Source organism: Poromitra crassiceps, assembly GCF_964638095.1.
Source record: "Poromitra crassiceps genome assembly, chromosome: 1".
Taxonomy (NCBI): domain Eukaryota; kingdom Metazoa; phylum Chordata; class Actinopteri; order Beryciformes; family Melamphaidae; genus Poromitra; species Poromitra crassiceps.
The window spans coordinates 5363305-5387511 of NC_139623.1; the positions used below are offsets into that span (position 1 = coordinate 5363305).

General features: G+C 41.8%; 1 protein-coding gene across 1 annotated transcript; it reads right to left on the bottom strand.

Annotated features, from left to right (window-relative positions):
• Nucleotides 1-460: 460 nt before the first annotated feature.
• sult2st3 (sulfotransferase family 2, cytosolic sulfotransferase 3) lies at nt 461-15521 on the bottom strand (the record flags this gene model as incomplete). Its single annotated transcript, XM_083647859.1, has 6 exons — nt 461-579; nt 6902-7082; nt 9901-9995; nt 10152-10278; nt 14113-14321; nt 15386-15521. 6 exons carry the CDS (start codon nt 15519-15521, stop codon nt 461-463), a joined length of 867 nt encoding a protein of 288 aa, XP_083503985.1.
• Nucleotides 15522-24207: the final 8686 nt, after the last annotated feature.

The window sequence follows — 24207 nt, forward strand, 5'->3', positions numbered from 1 at the left end:
TCGATATTTCAGTTACAATACCAATTTTGCTTGGATATGAAAGAGATTATCAAAGAATAAATGCTGTGAATTGTGCAAGGAACCCTCTAACCATGGTTCATGTTAACAGATGTTTTTGTTGCGCTAAGAACCAAACCAATGCGAGTCTAATGGGGTTAAAGCTTCAAGCATCCACTGGAAAAGGTATTAAAAGATCAATATTGGGATTGATGAATCTATATCAGTTCCTTCAAATGAATATTGATTCGATATCGATATATCGATTTTTTTCCCCAACCCAGCCCTAGTAATAGGTATAGTAATTAAGTATTAAGTATAAGATTACAGCATACTGTGAGATTAAGTGTTTTTGTGCCTCTTTCCTCGTCCTCCAGCTGTTGGTCACTCCAGGTTCTTTCCTCGTCCTCCAGCTGTTGGTCACTCCAGGTCCCAGGGGAACACCTCGTCCTCCAGCTGTTGGTCACTCCAGGTCCCAGCAGGGGAACGACAAGCTCTCACCCTCCATCTCTCCTCTGATGACGGATGAGAATCGGACCTCTTGCTGCAGACTGAAATGGTTCCTCCAGTCCCCAGCAATGCCTGACACACACACACACACACACACACACACACACACACACACACACACACACACACACACACACACACACACACACACACACACACACACACACACACACACACACACACACACAGACAAACACACACACACACACACACAGACAAACACACACACACACGCACACACACACACACACAGACAAACACACACACACACACACAAACACACACACACACACACAGACAACACACACACACACACACACACACACACACACACACACACACACACACACAGACACACACACACACACACACACACACACACACACACACACACAGACAAACACACACACACACACACACACAAAGAGAAACACAATATAAAATCAATGATGTGCTACAAAAGTGACAGAAGAAATGTAGGCAGACACACGAGAGACTGACGCACAGGGAGACTGAAGCACAGAGAGACTGAAGCACAGAGACTGACACAGACATTTACAAGCATCCTGGTACTCTGCTCATAGGATTGATCGAGCCTCAGCCCTAAAACCTAACCTTTGTTAAACATTTCAGTCATACTAGACTAACCCGATCAGTCTCCACTTTGTTAACACTAGAAAGTCCACAGCGGTCATTTTGACCTTTTTGATATGTGCAATAACTTTGTTGAAATAAAAAATACAATGCTGTTGGGACATGACTTTTCCTAAAAATGTCTGTATTGTCATTTAAAATAGGTTTTATATGAATTACACAAAAGGCAAAGAAAATATTATCATTTTACCTATGTTAAAAAAATGCATACTACCGCATGCGCTGGGACGCGTCATCAGTGATGTGAACTGGGGTCGTAAGGTGTTTCGGGTCCAGGCACGTGCACACATAGACATCAAAGGGGGCTTGAGCCCCTGCGTTTTTTTCAGTCTGTAAAAAGTGCCCTTTCCTGACCATGAATGCAGCATTTCTAATGGTGCTTTGTATGGAAATTGCCCTTTCCATGCCGTCACTGAAGGCAGCATTCAAAGAGAAATGCCTTTTCTGAGCTCTCTTCGCCTTGAATGCACCATTTCTAATAGGCCTCTGCATGGACCAGTGTTTTTCTAAGCCGCCCCTGAAGGCAGCAGCCCAAAAACCGCACGTGGCTTGCCCATTGACTGTTGAGAGCGAGATGGCCCGTCCCCGCCCACTCCAGCAGTGCGCACTTAGCCACATGCAGACTGAACGACAGCAGCACAGGCGCACACTGACAGATATATCAATCAACGTGAATCAGGTATGTATGTTTGTCAAAACAAAGAATTATACAGAGAGCGCCCCCCCCCCCCCCCCCCATTTCAGTTTCATGTTGAAATTTGGCATGCAGCAGCCTGTAATGCCGTTTTACACCCCGCCGCCTAAATTGGCCTTCAAATTGCCTGAAATTTCCGTCGTTTCTGCGCCGAAGTGCCCTTTTAAGAATTTGAGCCCCTGCCCCTCTAATGTTTTCTGGACGTCCCTGTTCGGGTCTGTCGAACATCATACACCCTCGCCCAGTATACCCAGCCGAGGCCGATTAAGACCCCGACCCGCATCCCAGAAGCAGCCGCTCACGGATCAGCCTTCCTACTCTGTCTGCAACGTTGCCCGCGGAAGGGCCGATCACGCCCAATCCACTGCAATAGAGCTAGTGCTACACCGCAGCACTGCAAGACCCTTTGGTGCATGGAGGCTCTAAGGCCCTGTGGGTTACTCCTGGCCGCTCACCTCCTTTGTCTCACCAGACCCTCCCGGGGCAAAGGCATCCAGAGGCAGAGAGGATGCCTCAAGAAGGCCTGTGCGCTGCACGTCATTCGCCTGCGCCAAGCACCTCGCCCTAGCCTGAAGGACCCCAGGCCGCGCTGATCTTTACACAGATTTTCAGGAGGCTAATCCGTAACGTTTGTGGATTTCTCCCTCACGAGAGAGCCAGGCTGGGGTGCTAAACCCATCCCGTACCGGATGCCGTCTCTCCGACCGTCAACTGTCTCTCCAGCTTGTCACCAATCTATACCTGGTTGTCACCTAGTCTATTCCTAAGTGTCACTGGTCAGAGGAACCAGGATTCTATGTTAAAAAATACATACTACCGCATGCGCTGGGATGCGTGATCAGTGATGTTAACTGGGGTCGTCTAGAAAGACCATAGGCGGTCATTTTGACCTCACTGAATTTCCCAGGGTTCTAGACATATTTTTAGTCTATTTGTTTTACATTTTGGTGTTGTTTTGTCTTTTTTAAATATATCTTAACACAATGAATGCATTGATCTCTCAATTGGGTATTTATCATGAGAGAGTATGGAGTTTCTAATCTAGTGCTCAAAATGACCACTTACGGTCATTCTAGTGGTCCTAGTGTTAAAATGTAGATCCAATCTCTCAGATATGTATTTCCATCCACTCAACAAATAACAGCTTAAATGAACACTGCTGAATCTTTAACTTTTGAACACTGTTCAAAAGTTAAAGATTGCTGTGTGCAACTTTTGCTGTGTGAAGTAATAATAGGGATCAGCTTGCCCTTTAAAGACAAAATGAACCCAACGGAATGCAAGTAGCGCAAGGTTTCAGAGACATTTCAGAGTCTGAAAACAAATCTTGTCTGAGATGACAGGGTTGAGAGGCGGACCATAATAGCGTGTTGATGATTTGATTTTACAATTTTGGGGAATCCTGGCGTGTTCCGTCCCCAAATCGAGTGCGATTCAGCGTGTTGTGGTGCTACGCGAGCGGGATCTTCAGAGTACCAGGCAGCCAGCTGCTTCTGTGTGGAGCCTGGAATCTACGAGGGGCGACCCCTTACGTTAACCTGGAATGCGGGTTTAACGAGCCAGTTACCGTACATTTCTTTGCATTCTTAGACATTACCGTTTTGCTTTATTTTGTATGTTACATACAATTGGCCAAGTTAGTAGTTAGTTTATGGGCTAGAAATTCTGCCAGATTACAGACACTAGGCGCCATTTTCTCCTTCATTTGGAGGAGAAAATTATCCTGAAATGAAGATTAGCCGCTTTCACACCGGCCTTGAAAGCCGCAAAATGCACGGAAAATAGGATCCGCGCCTCCGATGTGAAAGTTGTGAACGGGTTGGTGGGTAATTGTTGTACGCCTTTCGTTCCGCCAGTGGACCTAGTCACAGCGCCGGGTTACCCGGCAACCCACCTCCACCTGAAAGCGTAGGAGCGGCAAGCCGGAATGGTGCGAATGGTCAGCTCATTCTTAAAAGAAAATACAGGGGAAATCACCTCATGCAGCAAGAAAGGCATGAGTGAAAGTAAAAAAAAGTAGCCTATACAATCATGACTGCAGGGGCACCAGGAGGAATGCTCCGTGCCTAGTAAGTAGGTTAGGCTTTATGCTCAAACAATGTTGACATTAGTAGGTAAAATGAATGGATACTAATAATAAGCTTCAGAGGACTATAGCTGTCTGTGGCGAGTTGGTCTGAGGACATTCCCTCTGGAAACGAGCTCCAGAACTGCAATCTGTCTAGCTAGTCAGTTGTGCATTCCTTTACAAAAACTACTAACGTTATAGTAGTCATGTGCATTTATAGCCTATACTATTCCCCTGACGAACGTTATGCTGACTGCAGCTGTTTGATATGCGGGCGTCGTCTTTCAGAATGGACGCTAATTAGGCTACTTCATGGGAATAATTTGCTTTACAAAAAACTGGAACCAAAAGATAAGAATTAGCCTTGTACCTAATAGGCTACATGATGGTGCATCTGTGATCCATAAAGTCGATCATGAATATTGAAAGCCTTGTTACCATGCTGCATGCGGACAACACTTTCGTGTTAATAATCACTTTGATCCTTAATGACCGCAGCTGCATGTCGTTGGCTGGCCTACATCGGCGATGTTTGGTTGTTGAATTAATTCGTTCATCATACAGTAGCCTAGGCTACACTAACCTATGAATTCATTTGGGCTAGGAGGAGCTGGGTGGAAATGGCTCCGCTCGCCTTTCAATACGGGAGCGGTGGCTGTCACCTGAAAGCACACCCCAAGACGGGAATGTAGCGGTGCTGCTTGGCTGTGTGTGAAAGCAATTTTTATGGCGAAATGGGGTAGACATTTGATAGTACTATGTGACGTTAGCAAACTGTAGATTACTGTTATGAATGAAATCTTGAAAAATGAACTTTTGATGTGAAAAAGTGTGAAAAACTAAAGAAATTTTATTTTTGTGATTCTTTTGACCATACATTATTAAATAGGTGAAAAACACGATTTCAGACGGAAGCCCGTCTTTATTGTCACACGAACACTACAACACATGCATGCGGCCACAACACACACTCATGCTGACGGTGGCCGGTGAAATATGTCCTCTGCATTTGACCCATCCAGGCTTGTCCTTTCCTCCAGGGGGCAGGCCAGGAGCAGTGGTCGCTTTTTCTTTCCAGCGCCCGGGGACCAACTTCAGATGTTGTCGTCACTGGTCGGATGACGATCTTCTGCATGTTTTTTAGTGGGGGGTTATGTACGGAGGAACCCCCTGGGGGGTACAGGGAGAACATGCAAACTCCACACAGAAAGGCCCTTTCGACGAGATAGCCCACCTGGGCAGTGGGCACTGAAGATATGGGGGGGTCACAACTCCAGCGCCCACAGCGTCCCAGGCGAGAATCGAACTCAGGACCTTCTAGCTGTGAGGCGACAGCGCTACCGACTGCGCCACCGTACCCCCAGGTACCCCAGGTGCACTGAATACCCAGGCATTTGAACTCAAATAAAACTAGAACGACCGCAACGTGGACTTATGCCTCCGCCATTAGTTCATTCTTGAGTCCAAATCGCCATTTGAGGCAAATTGGAAGAAATTCCGTCAAGGCACTCCTGAGATGTTGCATTACAGAGCTTGGAAATTGGGTGTGTGAGGTCACAGTGACCTTGAACTTTGACCACCAAAATGTAATCAGTTCATCCTTGAGTCCAAGTGGACGTTTGAGGCAAATTCGAAGAAATTCCATCAAGACATTCCTGAGATATCGCGTTAACAAGCTTGAAAATGACATTTGAGAGGTCACAGTGACCTGGACCTTTGATCACCAAAATGGAATCAGTTCATCTTTGCGTCCAAGTCTATGTTTGAGCCAAATCAGAAGAAATTCTATCAAGCTGTTCTTGAGATATTGCGTTAACGAACTTGGGAATGGTGTTCGTGAGGTCACAGTGACCTTGAAGTTTGACCATCAAAATGTAATCAGTTCATCATTGAGGCCAAGTTAATGTTTGAGGCAAATTTGATTAAATTCCGTCAAGGCATTCCTGAGATATGGCGTTAACAAGCTTGAAAATGGCGTTGGAGAGGTCACAGTGACCTTGACCTTTGACCTTTGACCACCAAAATCTAATCAGATCATCCTTGAGTCCAAGTGGATGTTTAAGGCAAATTTGATGAAATTCCGTCAAGGCCATCCTCAGATATCACGTTAACAAGCTTGAAAATGGCGTTTGAGAGGTCACAGTGACCTTGACCTTTGACCTTAGACCACCAAAATCGAATCAGTTCATCCTTGAGTCCAAGTGGATGTTTAAGGCAAATTTGATGAAATTCCGACAAGGCATTCCTCAGGTATCACGTTAACAAGCTTGAAAATGGTGTTCGAGAGGTCACAGTGACCTTGACCTTTGACCACCAAAATCTAATCAGATCATCCTTGAGCCTAAGTGGATGTTTAAGGCAAATTTGATGAAATTCCGTCAAGGCGTTCCTCAGATATCGCGTTAACAAGCTTGAAAATGGCGTTCGAGAGGTCACAGTGACCTTGACCTTTGACCTTTGACCACCAAAATCGAATCAGTTCATCCTTGAGTCCAAGTGGATGTTTAAGGGAAATTTGATGAAATTCCATCCAGGCGTTCCTCAGATATCGTGTTAACAAGCTTGAAAATGGCGTTCAAGAGGTCACAGTGACCTTGACCTTTGACCTTTGACCACCAAAATCTAATCAGATCATCCTTGAGCCTAAGTGGATGTTTAAGGCAAATTTGATGAAATTCCGTCGAGGCGTTCCTCAGATATCGCGTTAACGAACATCGTACGGACGGACATACGTCCATACGGACGGACGGACGTATGGACGGACAACCCGGATCCATAATGCCTCCGGCATGGCTATCGCCGGTGGCGGAGGCATAATAAAAGTCATTTTTGGGTTCAGCCCGACATTAAGCAAAAGCGTGATGCTAAAAGTTACAAAATGTTTCAACTTATCCAAAAGTCTACAGATTTCAGTAGTCTGCCACATCTCCCGCTTCACCAAACTCTGTCTACCTGAGGGAAATGCATGGTGGCCTCACCTTTCCTGAGGAATGCAGACTTGCTGGAGTCCATGATTTCCTGAGGGACCAGGGAGTAATTGGACATGGAGTTGTTCTTCATGTTGTTGAAATAGCAGTGCTCTGCTATCCTCTGAATAGCTTCTTCACTGAGATTACTGCCCAGGAAATCTGAAAAACGCCTTAGAGCTACATGCAAGTCCTGGAAGAGAGACACATATTATGTTAAAGCAGCAGATGTTTCAAAAAAGTAAAAGAATGCACATCCTCCAAACATTTTGCCTGACATAACAGGCTTCCTTCCTCAAGCTGCTGTGTCAGGCGAAACATCGCTGTGTTGTGGTGGGGGAAATAAAGCACTGTGAGTATCATAAATCGTGTGCGGTCACCTCTCTTTTTTTCAAAGCAGCAGATGTTTGCCTTATGTCTGGAACTAGCCTAAAATGCATGCAGGTTGTTGGTCATATGGGGTTGGGAATTAGGGAAAATAATGTGTGTTGAAGTGGTACCACGTTTTATTTTTTCTATTGATTTTTAAGGCATCAAAAAGCTTCAGTGAGATTGATTCATATCAAGTTTGCATCTGGCCAAGGACAATTTTATTGTGAAATACTGTGTATCTTGATAACACTTTATTTGAATAGTCCACCTACAGAGAATGTACATTGTAACATTTCAACATCTCATTAGTTGACATTCAACAATTCAACTGTTGATGTGTGTCTGTAGATGTTTAACAGATTGTGTTTGCGTCCCATTCCACACACACCTGGTTCTCATCACCTGGAGCTACTAAATTATTATTCAGACAATATGTAAATATTTTATTTCTTTCTTTTTCAGTCAGCACTGGGGTTCGGCTCATTCAGATTGTCCCTGATGAAGGCTTAGGCCGAAACATGTTGGAGTGTTTGAACTAGCCAAGATAGAATAAAGGCTTTTTAATCATAAGAAGAGTTGCCTTGGACTTTTTTAAATTTTTAATATGTAAATATGTTCATGAATTGTCACATATATTCTATATCTACTAGGGGTGGGGGGGGGAATCGATACAGCATAGCATCGTGATATTTTATGGGCAATATATCGTATCGTATCGAATGCCAAGTATCGTGATATTTTATTATACAAAATGTCAAGTGCATGCAACATTTATGACAGGTTTTTATGACGGTGTTGGTCAGTCTGTCTGCTTGACAATCCCATTTTTCTCCAATAAAAATGATTGAAGTGAGATGAACAGACTGGAAACTTTATCTGATTAGATAAAACAGATGTTGACAAAGTTTTTACCTTTGGGACATGCATTTTCAGTTGAAAAAAGGTAATAAATCACAATATATTGCAATATTGCAATACTCAATATATCACAATACTAGCATATGGCAATATCGCAATACTATCGGATCGTGACTTAAGTATCATGATAATATCGTATCGTGGGGCATCAGTGATTCCCACCCCTAATATCTACAGACAAAATAAAAACAAAACAAAAGTGAGTGGGACAATTCTATTCTAAAAAGGCAATTTGTCTTCTAAAATAGTCACAGTGGTATTACAGTTAATTCATTAATGCCTATAATGTGCAGACTAAAGTGTTGCATCCCCCGAGCCACTCCCCCTATCCCTCAAACCCCGACTCTACGACATTCCTATCCCTAGCTACGGCCCAGTCCCACCACCAATATACACCTAGGCACTCCCCCTACCCACCCCTCAAACCCCAGCTCTCTATAGGACCTTCCTATCCCTAGCTAAGGCCCCTTTTACCTAGCACTGCCCCCTTCCTGACCACACCTTCTTCACCACCTACATCCCCCTAGCCACCGCCCCTACCCACCCCTCGAACCCTGACTCTCTAGAACCTTCCTATCCCTAGTTACGGCCCCTTTTTGCTAGCCCCGCCCCTTCCTCACCACGCATCCTCCACCACCCACATCCCCCTAGCCACTCCCCCTACCCAACCCCTCGAACCCTGACTCTCTATACGACCTTCCTATCCCTACGTCCCACCCCGCCCTCTTCCCCCACCGCTTGCCTCCCACCACCACAACCCCCAAGCCACCTCTCGAATCCAGACTATATGACATTCCCATATGGCCGATTTTCCCTAGTCCCATCCCCTCCATTGAACCTAATCAGATCGGATTCGCACCAGACAAACAAAGAGACGGCCACAAAAACATAACCTTGGCATACTAGGTCATTTTCAGATTTCAGATTTGGAACCAAGAAACAAAATGTAATCAAATTGGGGTCTGCTGTGTGGACTAAATTAGGAGAAAAGGGTTGAGAATCACTGTTGTAAATTATTTCCAAGTCATCTTTTGCATTGCAATTTCTTGTTACTTATTGACCAACAAGAGCTGATACATGAGAGCTACCCCGGCTGGCTCATGCTTGATTGTCTATATAAGAAAATAACATAAATCAAAACAGTTCATTAAACCTAGAGGACCTGAACTGGCATGAGCTCTTCTGCTGTCCTTTTTCAAAGGGGCATCTTAAACTGTATTTTTCCATGATGTGTATTACCAGACCATGGTTCTCTTAATTGTAAATAACATGTTTGTTTGATTGATTGATGAAATGTGAAGCAACATGTTATTTCTCCGTAAATATGCGATTGCAGTCAGATTGACAGCCACTCTGAATAAAAAAGACAACATGAATGGTGTAATTTCATCATTTCATAAGATTCTTAAATTCAGAAGTTGTGCCAAGTGGTCTTACTCTTAAAATAAGAAAAATAATCTTGTTCCTCTGCTGGGATGTGATGCAAACCATTGTTGTAACTTGTTACTGGTTAAATCTAGCTCAATATTTTATTAAGAAAATGTAAGATATATTTTCTTAAAATAAGAGCCATTTTCTAATGCGAAACATGCTTGACAAGAATATTTTTTTCTTTTTAGACCAAAAATAAGACTAATATGCTAGAAACATGGATGTTTTTACTTTCTTGAAATTCCGTTTTTGCAGTGTGGGGGTGCCTTCTTACTGACTGTCTCTCTTACTTGGACCATTTCTTCATATGTGATGTACAGGATTCTGTCTCCCAGCCCTGTATGTCTCCAGCTCTTCACATGATCTGTCCATTTTCCAAACAGCACTGCAGACAACACAGTATAAAAGCAATCAACAAATAACTTAAAAGAAAATAGAAGGTGATTAACATCATCTTTCTGTTCTCAGAAGTCCAAGATCTGCAGAAAGATTCTGCTCCCCTCTCCAGTAGCCAGAACCCGTCTGTGACGTGACCTCTGACCTTGTCCCTCCAGGAACTTCTCCATGAACTCCTGAAAGGTTCCAGGGTCATCAAGGAAACTGGCCATCTGGTGGAAGTGGTAGGATGACACCATGACATCCTTAGGATTCCTCGTTACATAGATCACCTATGGTACAGACACACAACACACATACAAAACACACAAAATAATTGATACAATCTATCTTCACATACATGGGGCAATGGACGAAGGATAGAAAAAGACACTACAGTTTTGTAGGATTGCTAGCACGCGTCTTCCAATGCTCATAACACTTTTTCTAAACTTGTCACACACCAACTAACCTAAAACACAGAATTGGCCAACCAGTTAATTGTATGCTCATGCACACTTTGTAAACTAAACACCACTACATTTCAAAATGCAAGAATACACTAACAGACACACACACATACAGACAAAATGTACAAACCTGTGTCCAAATCACAGAGCAATTCACTTCCATTTTTTATTCTGTCATCGAAAGCACGCCCCATATAAAAATCTCAGAGTTAAAAACCGCTCTAGTTCCTGGTTCACAAGCCTTGTTAAATCAACCCTACGTCTCAGGGACTTAGCCTGGTCCAGGGCTAGATCCATCAATAGTCCTGTTGACTGGTTAACTTTTAGTAAGTCCAGGAACAATTGCATCAGATTAATCAGAAAAGCTAAATCTGATTTTTACTTGGCCTCTCTCGGTAATGCACAGGGGAATTCATCTAGCTTCTGGAAAACTTTCAAATCATTACAACCCACTTTCAATCACGCCCTCCCCTCAGATCACTGTTGGAAATGCAACAATCTCAGACAAACAGGCCTTCGGCCGGGCATCTGCACCCCTTCCTATCTAGGATGCACCCCTAGTCATCTTGTTCTGGAACCGGCCCTGACACCTGCAGAGGCAGTCACAAGGCTTCAGATTGCCTTTGACAGTCTTCAGCAGGCTTTGTCAGACATGAAATTGGTTTTAAATGCCAACAAAACAAAATGGCTGCTATTCTCTAGAACCTCTACTATAAATGACAATCTGAGTATCTGCACAGTGCAGGACGAGCCAATTGATTGTGTTTCTTCATACAAATATCTTGGTATTTGGTTGGACGCAAAACTTTCCTTTCGTGTTGACATTGACCATTTAACGAAGAAATTGAGGAGGAAAATTGGTTTTCTATACAGAAATAGATCTTGTTTTTCTCTTTGTACTAGAAGAGCAATTGTACAGTCTCTATTATTGTCTGTCCTGGACTATGGGGTTGTTGTGTATATGCATGCCCCATCTACCATCCTGAAACCCCTTGATGCCGTGTACCACAGCGCTCTGCGCTTTATAACAGGTGGCGGTTATTTAACGCATCATTGTATTTTGTATGATAAGGTGAACTGGCCCTCCCTGTCATCTAGAAGAAAGCAACATTGTCTCTTGTTTATTTACAAGGCTCTGATTGGACAGCTTCCTTTGTATTTGTGTTCACTTCTAAACCATGTTAACATAAGCTATCAGACACGCTCACGATCTCATATTAGACTGTCAGTCCCGCGAGTGAGATCTGAGCAAGGTAAGACTGCATTTTCTTTTTATGCACCGGACGGATGGAATCGGCTTCCAGGACACTTTAAAATTGGAGCAACTGATCTCCCTGGAATCATTTAAAGTACTCCTCGAAAGCACTGTTCGTGAAGAGTGCACTTGTTTTACCTAAACTGTTTTATCATCTTTGTCTGTACATTTCTGTATGTGTTCTTTGTAACAGGGCGCTCTTGTAAATGAGAGTTTGCTCTCAAGGGCTTTTCCCTGTATAAATAAAGGTAAAAAAAATAAAAATAAAAATAAATAAATAATTCTGTCATAACACAATTACACTTTTAATAACACTTTCAATAGCACATGCATAAAACGAAGTTGTGATTCATCAAACATTTATACAACAGTTAGTTCCGGCCGAGCAATTTGATTGGACAAGAGGGATCCTACCAGTGCTGATATTTCACGATAACGCACTGGCGCTTCACTGTAGATCACTCCGCTTCACAGCTGCTCTAATGAACAAAACGCTTCACAGCTGCTCTAATCAACAAAACGCTTCACAGCTGCTCTAATCAACAAAACGCTTCAAGCAATATCACACGAGAGGGAGTGCTGTTGTCTAAAATGTTTCACAGCTGCTCTAATCAACAAAACAAACACCAGCCACGTTACGTTGAACGTCATTCACAAAGCGTAATACAGCTACAGCGCAAAGATGGATTTATTTCCTAACATAACTAACATGCCATCACCAGACTCTTATTTCACTGGCTGTACAATAAATGGAAACTTGCAAATCAATGTGTATGATAAAAAGTAGGCAGCCTGCAGTTAATTAGGCTACATTTTCGGCAACTGGTAGCGGAAAGCTGAGGGGACTATTTTTGTTGGCGGAGGAATAAATAGAGAAATCACATATTTTCTCAGCTTTTTGTCATTTTTTTAATCGGCTTTGTTTAATAGAACTGTTGTATAAAAGCAATATCACACTCGAGGTCATGCTGTTGTTGTCTAATATCGTCACGGCTGTGATTATCTTGGGGCGGCTTTAGCTCAGGAGGTAGAGCGGGTCGGCCAATGACGCAAGGGTTGGCGGTTCGATCCCCGCTCCCTCCCAACTGCTGTCGTTGTGTCCTTGGGCAAGACACTTAACCCTCCTTGCTCCCGATGGTGTGTAGGCACCCTGTGTGGTAGCCTGCCGCCATTGGTGTATGAATGGGTGAATGTAGACTACCTACTGATTGTAAAGCGCTTTGGATAAAAGCGCTATATAAATGCAGACCATTTACCATCTTCGGCACTCGGCCTGTGGCCTCGTGCCTACGACCGAATCACAGCCGTGACGATATTAGCCAACAACAGCACTCCCTCTCGTGTGATATTGCTTAAATATATCATCGCATTGGCTGGTTTATGTGATATAAATCATTAATGACCTATGTCAGTAAAAGATATGTCTTGGATTTAATTTACTCTCTCATTCTGTCTTTGGGAAAGAATGTGGTTTTTCTTGCTGAGAAAATACTTCTAGTCTTCCCAGAGAGATAAGCACGAAGAATCTTCCAGATGTTCCCCGATGTATAAAAAAATGTCCCTCATGTATCAATCATGGTAACATCGTTACATCATAAGAACTCCTCTTTTCTATTGTTTTCATTCTATGACAAACAAATGTTACCTGACCTGTTGAGATGAGATTAACTTTATTATCCCCGAGGGGAAATTTGTTTCAGGCACAAAGGTTGGTACAACTGCTTATAGTGTCAGTAACACAGATACACAAACATCAACAATGGACAATACACAGAGTTTGGTTCCATCAGCACAGAGAAATGAACTCATGTCCCCAGAGGCGTGTGGGGGAACTAAGTCCCTACCAAGTGAGACAACTTGGCTTTGGCCAACAGAACTAATCCTGTTGGTCATAGTGGTGACATCACATACGAGGAAATTAAAGTCACCAAGAGTAAACCAACTAAGTATCCACAGTAAAGTACAATTTGTGCCAATGTCGCAGGGAAAGAAGACAACAAATCAATACATTTGGTTGACTTTATTCCCCGCGACACTGGGGCAAAGCGCAGTACACCAAAGTACGGCCTCAAAAGTGCATTGTAACTCATCAAGATAAAAATATAAAAACCAAATAATCTGATAAATAATTAAAAAGAAAATCAAAATAATCCCACCAGGGTGACGTAAAAATCATATTTAAAGCTGGAAATCACGTCCAGGTTGTAAAAAAACGGAATTCTCCTGTGAAAATCGATTTGACGGGTTTATTTTTTTTTAAACATCGTCCTAACTAATTAATTCAAATTATTGTGCAGCCCTAACGCTACCAATTACATATTTGAGTAGAGCTTTGGAGAGGATCTACGTGTAATGAATCTGTTTTTTGACAGGGACTTCAAACCAAACTTTCACTCAATTACCTTGGCTTTGGAGTTGTTGAAGGAGGCGGGCATGAGGTGGTAGGGAAAGTGTGTGACCAGCGCCCGGGGCAATGGCAAACTGTCCACTACCAGCGCTGTTCTGGTCTCCTCCAGCCAAGGAACCCTGTCCCAATTAGGAATGGTTTGGACTGGCGTTAGGTCCCCTCCGTTCAGCACCAATGGGAGGATCTCCTGCATCCAGGTTGTGCCTGCAGACATGAAACGGAGAGTGAAGAACATTTTCACATTAAGCAATTATGACATTTGTCATTTAGCAATATACTACATGCATTTGAAGCCAAATATCCAGGGCCGCTGGAAGTCTTTTTAAGTAGGGGGTGCTGCAAGGAACGGACTTTTGACGCCGCCGAAAATAATTTGGATGTTTTTTGGACGTTTGGATGTTTTTTTAGCCATATTTAGAGGAATATCTAATTTTAAATTAACATTAGGATTATACTGTTGTGATGTCATTTTTCAGTATTTTCTCCTTTTCTCACTCACTTTCATGTCACCACCTTCTCTCCCTTTAGGTCGTTTTACACTACAACAGACAGCAACACAGGCAGAAACACTGAACTTATTATATTTTATTATCTTATTATTATAAACCAAACATCAAAAATAACATCACCCTCTTTGCTTTGCTCATAATCTTCACAACTAAACCCTAAATATCGCAGTATAAAACATAAAAAACACATTTTAAGTTTTTTTTTAATTGACATTGCAATTCCAATACAAAACAGCAGAGGGTGCAGGTGCTGCAGCACCCCCACTTCCCGCCCCTGCAAATATCAGCACACTTACAGTATATTCATCTCACACTACCTACCTAGTTTGTTGGGTAAATAAAATGTTCAGATGCTGCAGAACGTAAGATCTGTAGAGATCTACAGTTTCTATGAGTTGGGCAAATGCATAAAATAAGGTCTGTGGTTAACAAAAGTTTATGGGAATGTGAATTTGGGTTCAGCATGATAACCTTCACAAAATGTGAATAACTTTGATGACTTTTGGAACATAAATGCATTTTTTTCAACACGATTTTTTGAAAACGCTTCAAAATGCATGAAAGTTTGTGAAGATTATCATGCTGAAGTCAAATTCACGTTCCCATAAACTTTGGTTAACCACAGACCTTATTTTATGAATTTAAGTGAAATCCCCATTCTAACTTTTCCACTGACGAACCAAATGGATTTCTGGATAAACCCTACAAAAATACGTCCTCACTGCGGTACTCTATTAGATGCATAATTAAGTAGGCTACCTGATTTGGGGTATGTCACAACAAACACGTCGGTGTCCTTCACCAGGAAGTTCTCAGCGTATTTCAGGCTCTCCTTGGTGTGAGCCACAGTGGGCAGGAGGAGCCCGTGGTGCAGCAGGTACCTGCCCGAGGACATGCTGTGACACAGGGGGAGATGCAGCATAGGCAGTCGGTCCCACACTTTGCTCCAACTTCCTCCCTGAGGACACGTAGATAGTTTCTCCTGTTGGTACTTGACTGCTGTAGAGTCTGTCTTCAGGAATCTCCTCTTAGACAAACCCCGTCCCCCTAAAGACAAATGACAAATTATTCCAAACATACAGCCCGGGAGCAGATTTTCAAAATGCAAGGTGGCAGGGGCAGGTGCCGCTCCCTACTCTGCCTCTGATTGGGTTGGCATGAGGAGTGATGATTGGTTGGGTTTACGCATGAGTGATGATTGGTTAAAGCCCCAAATATGTAACTACATGTATTTTACCTTACTTTTTTATGTATTAACAAAAACAGTGTTACAAGTGCAACATTCAAGAATGAACAAATAGATTGAACGAACATACAAAACAGACAACAAAAAACAAAATAGAAGAAATAAAATGAATTATTTTAACGCTAGGGGGTAAAGAACTATACAAAGTTTTTAAACACAGTACAAGCTGTCACAGTTTTAATTGCTTTTTGTTTTAAAGGTACATTCAGTAACATTAACCTCATTACTACAACAGTAAAAATAATGGTCGGAAATAGTAAAATCAGCAACAGAGGTAATATCATTGGAAACCCCCTGAGTTATAATAAGGTTGAGGGTGTGTCCATGTTTGTTGTGAGTGGGTTGATTTAGGTGCTGTATAAAATCCATAGAGATCAACAGGTTGTTAAAATCCAAGCTAACGCTTTAGAATACAGCCCGCAAATTACCCTGTAAGTACAGGGTAACAACATCTGTACTATAGGGTAAGGTAAGTACGGTGTACTTACAGGGTAAGTACGGGGTACTTACAGGGTAAGTACCGAGTATACTTACAGGGTAAGTACAGGGTACTTACAAGGTTCAAGGTTTCTTTATTGGTACCCGAAAGTAAAATAGTTATGCAGACGGGAATTTCAGCAGTCCAGAAGTTAAAAACAAGACATCACATACAAATTCACAAGACATCATTACAATAAAACACACTAAAATACAGTAAGATAAAAACTCCTATTAAGGCCGTGATAAAGTGCTTCATGACAAAAGAGACACACAAGCACACACACACACACATGTAGCTACCCCGCGAGCGCTCAGGGTATCATGTATGTGCAAAATAAAATGAATCATCCTGAGCCAGCTTTGTTTAGTAGTGCAATGGCAGCAGGTACAAAAGTCTTCTTGTAGCGTTTGGTCCTACAGCGAGGGACCACAAACCGCCGGCCGGAGCGAAGGAGCTGGAATTCACTGTGTAAAGGATGAGAACAGTGTTGAAGAATTAGAGCTCGCCTTATGCTGCAGCTGTGAGGAGGAGATGACAGATAGGTTGAGTTGAGGCTCACCTATAAGCTTACTAGCCCACTTGACAATTTGGTTAAGAGCATTTTTGTTTTTCAGGGACAGGTTACCAATCCATGACACCAGTGAAAAAGACAAAATTGATTCAACATAAGCCCGGTAAGAGAGGGTCAACATGGTTTTGTCTATGTGAAGACGGGACAGTTTTCTCAGGGAATAGAGACACTGGTGTCCCCTTTTACACACTGCCTCGCAGTTCTTCTCAAAGGACAGATTAGAGTTATGACTGTGCCGAGATACTTGTAGCTGTCTACACAGTTAACGGGCTGACCTTTAATGACCGTGGTAGGCCTATCGTAGGTGCCAGTTCTAAAATCAATAATCATATCTTTAGTTTTGGATGTGTTCAGCTGCAGGAAAGATTCCTCGCACCAACTGATAAAATCATCAATGATAGGGCCATGACTGGACTCATTTTGCCAAGTAGACTGACAATGACTGTGTCATCATGCCAATTTAAGTAAGGTCCTGTTAACGTGCTTACTTTGGCACATGTTTGTGTATAGGATATAGAGCAGGGCTGAGAGCACACAGCCTTGAGGTCAGGGCCAGCCCTAGGCATAAGCAAACTAAGCACCAGCCTACTACGTGCATTTTATCCCAGATGTCCGACTTTTTCTCCTCACTTCTTGCAATACACCTCCCAACCGCTATAGCCGCGCTGTGGCACTGTGGCGCTGTGGCGCAGTAGAAAGCCGGTGCACTCATTCATTGCGGGACGAAGAAGTGAGGAGAAAAAGTCGGACATCTGGGATAAAATGCACGTTTATTGAACAATAAGGAATATACAAAGACCCGGCGACGCTTCCGTAGAGCTTCCTAACATCTGTGGCTTTGAGGGTGAGTACATTACATGTTGGATTTGAACGTTTATGGACACGTAAATCAGGGAAAACCAACCGGCAAACCAACCGGCGACCGGAAAAGGGGACTAGTATCCAAGACGCAATGTAATGCAGTGTAATGTAATCAGCGTCTTGGTACAAGGCTAGCTCTGCACCTGCCCGGTTTGGATGTGCGTGTTCAGAGATGGGCAGTATTTGAAATACTTGTATTTGAAATACGTATTTCAACTACTTTTTTGTATTTTGTAATTTGTATTTGGCTGGGCAGAGAAAAATTAGATGTAATTTGTATCAAGATACTTTCAGATCTTGTATTTTGTGTATTTCAAATACATAAAATACATTTTTCTTTTTATTCTCAAATTGACACATGTAAACATTGACACAGGTTTAAACTAAAGATGGAGAAATTAGTTGTACTAAAAACAACTAAGTGAACTAAACTGAACTGAAACCTGATATGAAAAGATGGAGAAATAAGGTGTATTGAAAAACAACTAACTGAACTGAAACCTTGATGTGAAAAGATGGAGAAATTAGTTGTACTAAAAACAAAGTGAACTAAACTGAAACCTGATATGAATAGATGGAGAAATAAGTTGAAAAAACAACTAACTGAACTAAACTGAAACCTGATATGATTCAGAATAGATAGAGAAATAAGTTGTACTGAAAAACAACTAACTGAACTAAACTGAAAGCTGATATGATTCAAATAGATTGAGAAAGAAGTTGTATTGAAAAACTAACTAACTGAACTAAACTGAAACCTGATGTGAATAGCTGAAGAAATAAGTTGTACTGGAAAAAAACCTAACTGAACTAAACTGAAACCTGATTTGAATAGGAGAAATTAGTTGTACTGAAAAACAACTAACTGTCTGAAACCTGATTTGAATAGATGGAGAAATTAGTTATACTGAAAAACTATAACTGAACACCAAAGTACCCTAATAAAAATCAAAAATGTCTTTCTGTTGCTACAAGGATGTCTGAGCTTCACTGTGCATAATGATGGCTGTGCAGATTTTGACACTAGAATGGTGTTACCACTGCTGATAGTGGAAAGTTGTATTCAGTGAGTGATTGTTCTTAAGTAATTATGTTCTAGATAGCCAGGTTGTTTTGGATTTTGTTTATGAAGCAGAAGGAGGGAAAGTCATTTTAAGGATGTAAGGATTTGAACAAGAGTCCAATTTCATGGAAGGCCTTTTTTGTTTGAGATGCAGTTTCTCATCGTTCCTCTCACCGATTCACAATTTCACAACCTTAGACAGGATGTGCATCAGGGCATTCAATTCCTGAAATGTAACCTTTTCTAGTTGTATAAATATGTTTGCACGTTAAATAAATACTGTGACGACAAGTTACTGACATGGTGGTGAATGTGAAGTTGTTTAAAGGGGACCTACTATGCCTTTTACCTATTTCAGTTATTTATATATTGTGTTATGATGTCAGATATCTATGGCTAAACATAGTCAAAGTTCCAAAACTTGAGGTTAACATGCAGAAATGCTGCCTTTAAGTCAAAAGCCCTCACAGAAGGTGATTAACAGCTGAGCTGAAGGAGAAATTAGTTCTACTGAAAAACAACTAAAACTAAAATGGAAGAACTGCAGTGTGTTAGGGAGTACACATACTGTGACACAGGACTAAAGAGAGGATTTACTGTCTCTAAGGAAACCAGAAAATTTCACTTTTGAATAGCTGAAATCAGAGAATTAGGACATTTTCCTTAAAGAAATGTCTCTAAATGATTAATAGATCATCAAAATAGGCAATTAATTTAATATTTGGCAATTCATCTATGAATTGACTAATCGTTGCAGCTCTTTATAAGTTTTTATAAAATGTATTTTCATGTATTTTCAAAATACAAAATACGTATTTGTATCTCAAATACATTTTCAGACAGGTATTTTGTATTTGTATTGTGATACATTTTTTGAGCAAGTATTTGTAATTTGTATCAAAATACTTTATGATGTATTTTCGCCCATCTCTGTGCGTGTTTTCATCTCTTTTCACCACTTAATCTTGAGGCCATGTTACAGGTGGCTGCAAGCAATGCCACACCAACACCCAGGACAGCTGCTGCGGTCCAAGCACAATTTGAAACCGGAGAGAAAAAGTTTGAAAAACTAGTGTAGGCCTAGCAGCAGAAAATGTGAAGTAACGTTACCTTACCTGAATCTGAGTAGGTTTGGCACCGGGGAAAGATTGTATATCCTCTGTTTTCTCTTTTTGGTCAAGCCCCACCAGCTATCCAGCTAAACTCTGATCGCTCTGCTCTCCCTCCCTCGCATCAGTGCTGAGTGCACAAGCTGCGACAGAGCAGTGTGTGTGTGTGTGTGTGTGTGTGCGTGTGTGTGTGTGTGTGCGTGCGTGCGTGCGCGCACGCCAGTGGACAAGCAGCAGGAGTGCATGACAGAGGAGACAGATACATTTGATTTAAGTGTGTGTGTGTGTGTGTGTGTGTGTGTGTGTTTAAGTAAGTCCTATATAAGGCTGTGATTTATGGATAACTATTCCAGTAATCCCACTGTGGCTTTGGCAATATGAACATTCATGAAAATAAAGCCCATTGAATTGAGTGTGTGTGTGTGTGTGTGTGTGTGTGTGTGTGTGTGTGTGTGTGCGCGCGCATGCGTTAGTGCATTAGGTAATAGGCAAGCCTTGTCCCATTGTGGGGTTACAATAATGAGAGCTTTGTGAAGACTCCAGAGTCCCCTGGAGTGAGAGAGATGAGGAGAGAGAGAGAGAGAGAGAGAGAGAGAGAGAGAGAGAGAGAGAGAGAGAGAGAGAGAGATTTGTGGGGTTCAGTTCAGGCAGGAGCAACGGGGTGGGGAGGGAGAACGCTTTTATACCAGATTCGTTTTTCTCAATGTCATAATCATCATGACATGAGTTCTCAGAAGAGTTCAGACATTGAGCATAGTATTACTGTCCCAAGGCCAATATAGGCCATCAATTAGACTGTTGTCCAGAAAGCTGCTAATATATTGAGTCCATAATTCCCATCGCTTTTATACAGTAATGTCATGTTCTTGGTCCACCACACGTGTCAGCTATAGATCACCTTTATTGTCCATGAATGTAAATTTGTTTTGATCAGGTCAAACACACAAGTGACATCTCAACAACAAAACAAATAAATACACTAAATAAAGGATATTTATAGGCCTATTTAAAATGTGACACTCTTTATGATACACATGGATGAGAACAGGCCTGGGAAATACTATTTAAAACTTTTCCTGGACTGTGTGAAGCCTGGACCCAGTAGGAAGACTGAGTGCTCTCCTTCATTGTTCTGTAGGCTACCTACCCTCAGTGCCTCTTCTCTCCTCCTCCCTGCCATCCCACCAGCCTTCTTTTCTTAATGTGGGGCTACTGCTTTTGTTTGGATTGTGAAGGTGTTTAGGAAACCAAATTATCTCTCCGTTATCTTCTGCCTCCCTTTTCTTCAGAACTGGGTTGAATTATTTCCAGGTCAGTCAGTTCCTGTCAGTGTAACTATAGACGTGTGGGACAGAAGAGCAGTGTGGTTTCTAGTTTTAAATACCTTGGTATAATCCTGGACTCGACTCTCAGCTTCAAAAAACAGGTTAAACAAGTTGTTGCAAGAACAAAATTCAACCTAAACAACTTCAGACATATTCGAAAGTGCCTGACACCAGAAGCAGCAAAGATTTTCTTTCATGCTATGATTTTTCCACATATAACATACTGTCTAACCTCTTGGTCTCTTACCACTGATACAACAATAAAATCTGCACAATCTGTATATAAACAAGCTCTCAAGGTCCTGGACAATAAACCAAAAAGCTACCATCACTATCATACTCCCCAAATATGGTCTCCTTTGCTGGGAAAATCTTGTTAACTTTCACAATGGTTGTTTAATGTTCAAAATTCTCAATGGCCTAGCACCTCCTCCATTTATCACATTTATCTGTCAGAAAAATCCTGGGAATAGGCTAACAAGATCAAGCCTATGAGGCGACATACTTGTCCCAAGGAGGAAAACATCTTTCGGCCAGGCAACCTTCACAGTAAGAGCTTCCCAATCTTGGAACACCATACCTTTAACTATACGTAATAGTAGCTCTTATCGCTCTTTCGCACGTAATTTTAAAATGTGGTTGAACAACAACCAGACCTGCCAGCATACCTAGGCACATGCTTGTTCTGTCTGCCGCCATCTGCTGGCCTGTTTCTCTCACTGCACTGTTGTTGTTGTTTTGAAATCCCTGTGTATGTCCCTGTTTGTCTTTGCTTGATCATAGCATGTTTATGGTTTTATCAATAATGTGGTCTGAATGTTGGCATGTTTTAACTGTCTGTGCTGGTCTGTCTGTCTGTATAGTCTGTTTTAACTTGCATGGTGCCAATTGCTTTGGCCTGCTACATGTTATTTTTACTTACATTTTTATTTGCTTGTGTGTATTATTGTTGGTGTTTGTTTTTAATGCTTGCTTGCTTGCTTTTAATGGCTATCTTAAGTTCTGGCCAAGGGACATCAGTTGAAAATTAGCCGTTTGGCTAACACTGGCATGTTTACAGTCATGTTAATTAATGTGCACTGTCCCTCAAATAAATCAATAAATACAAAAAAAAAAAATACATATACAGTGTGGTAAAACAGGTGAAAGAGCCACCCAGCCAGAGACAAAGCCACAGTGAACCTGCAGAGACACTTCAGCACCTGGGACAGCGCTGCAGGCTCAACGGAGGCCAAACATAGATACTTGTCACGTTGGACTGACATCTACTGGTTAAAAGCATGCTATTGCACTTTCAATCTGCTATTGGCTGATCTTGTTACCTGTGATGTAGGGCTACCCGTTTTGTCATGGTTCCTCATGGATCAGCCAACAGCAACCATGATCATCCAAAAGCAGTTTGTGATTGCAATAAAATGTCAGTCCAACCTGGAAAGTAGTTAGTATTTCTATGGACCTATAGCCTATATTATACCATGTCTCTTAGATACCTGTAGTGCTTAGACCCACAGAGAAAACTGACTCCAGTCAGCTCCGTTGCTAGGCCCCTTGCTGCCAACAATGAGCCCAAATTTAAACATTTTAAAGTAAAATGCATGAATTTGGTGTACTTTGAGAAAGCACTTAAGAGCAAAAATTAAAAGGCTAGATCTATGAAGAACATGTCATCATTACTGTGCTGTGGGTTTACAATGACAAACTAAATTTCTCCCTATAGGTCAGGGATACTCAACTTGCTTTGCCCGGGGGCCACTTTCGTGAAATAATAGAAGGCGAGGGGCCAGTTAATAAACAAACAATATACATTTTTCTGTAGCGGATTGTAGGTTTTTGGGGTGTCAGCCGGAGTTTAGGCTGACAATGTTGTGCACACCGGATAGTTAGTTAGGTTAAGTACATACATAAGTGCCTGGGTAGCGAGCAGATGGCGGTATTTGACAATTTAGCAACTAAATCATAGATTATTTAAAGATATTCCATATTCCAGACTGAAATGCTATAACAGAAGTGGAGTATTAGCCAGAATGACATGAACATTTGGACACTTATTCAGCAGGTATCTTGCATCTTCAGGTGCACTGTAAAAAAAAAAAAAAAAAAAAAGACAAAAAGTGCTCAACATCTTGTTGTGGCGGTCAAAATCCCGTTGTGGCGGTGCGCCATAAATTCCCCTATGTATGGGAAACACTGGTGCCTCCATATGGTCCTGTTATAAAGGTTAAAAAAAGTATGAAACATAAACTGTGATTTCTCAAACAGTACAAGATAAATTAAAGCTGAATTAAGGTGATGTGGTGACTCGTTTAAAGTTCAAATGGAGGGTCTAGCTTGAAGTATGAAGGAGTAGTTAAGAGTTCAAAGAGGGCATGGTTTCCCCATGAACTGCTGTTTAAAACTAACTGCAGTTGCACCCGGAAGTATAGCCAATGGGTTTGCTTGCAGACATGCTGATTTGTCCTATAGGTGGCAGTATACTCTATTACCAAATGATTCTCAAGTCTGCAATGTTCTTAGAACAATTAGGCCTAATTAAATACTCCCGACTTGTTGGACTGGAAATGTTAGGGTAAACACAAGGGAAAGGATAGCAGGCTGGAATCCTGGCTTACTGGAAATCTATTGTTCTGCTTTCTCTCAACAAATACAAAGTGTCCTTGAGCAAGGGGTTTAACCTCTTATTGGTTGAGCGGAGATGTTCAGCGGCCAACAGAAGACTGTGGTTGGATCGGCTGCTGATTCAGGTCTGAATGCATGAATGTACATCAAGCCATCACTGACAAAGACCATGCATCCTCCGAAAACCTGTCTCCGGATAAAGGATATAAGACAAACATTAGCAATCCAGTTCTCATCTTCTCACACCAAAACAACTCAACACAACAGTACTATTTGGTCAATCAAGACCCTGAACAGACACAATTTACA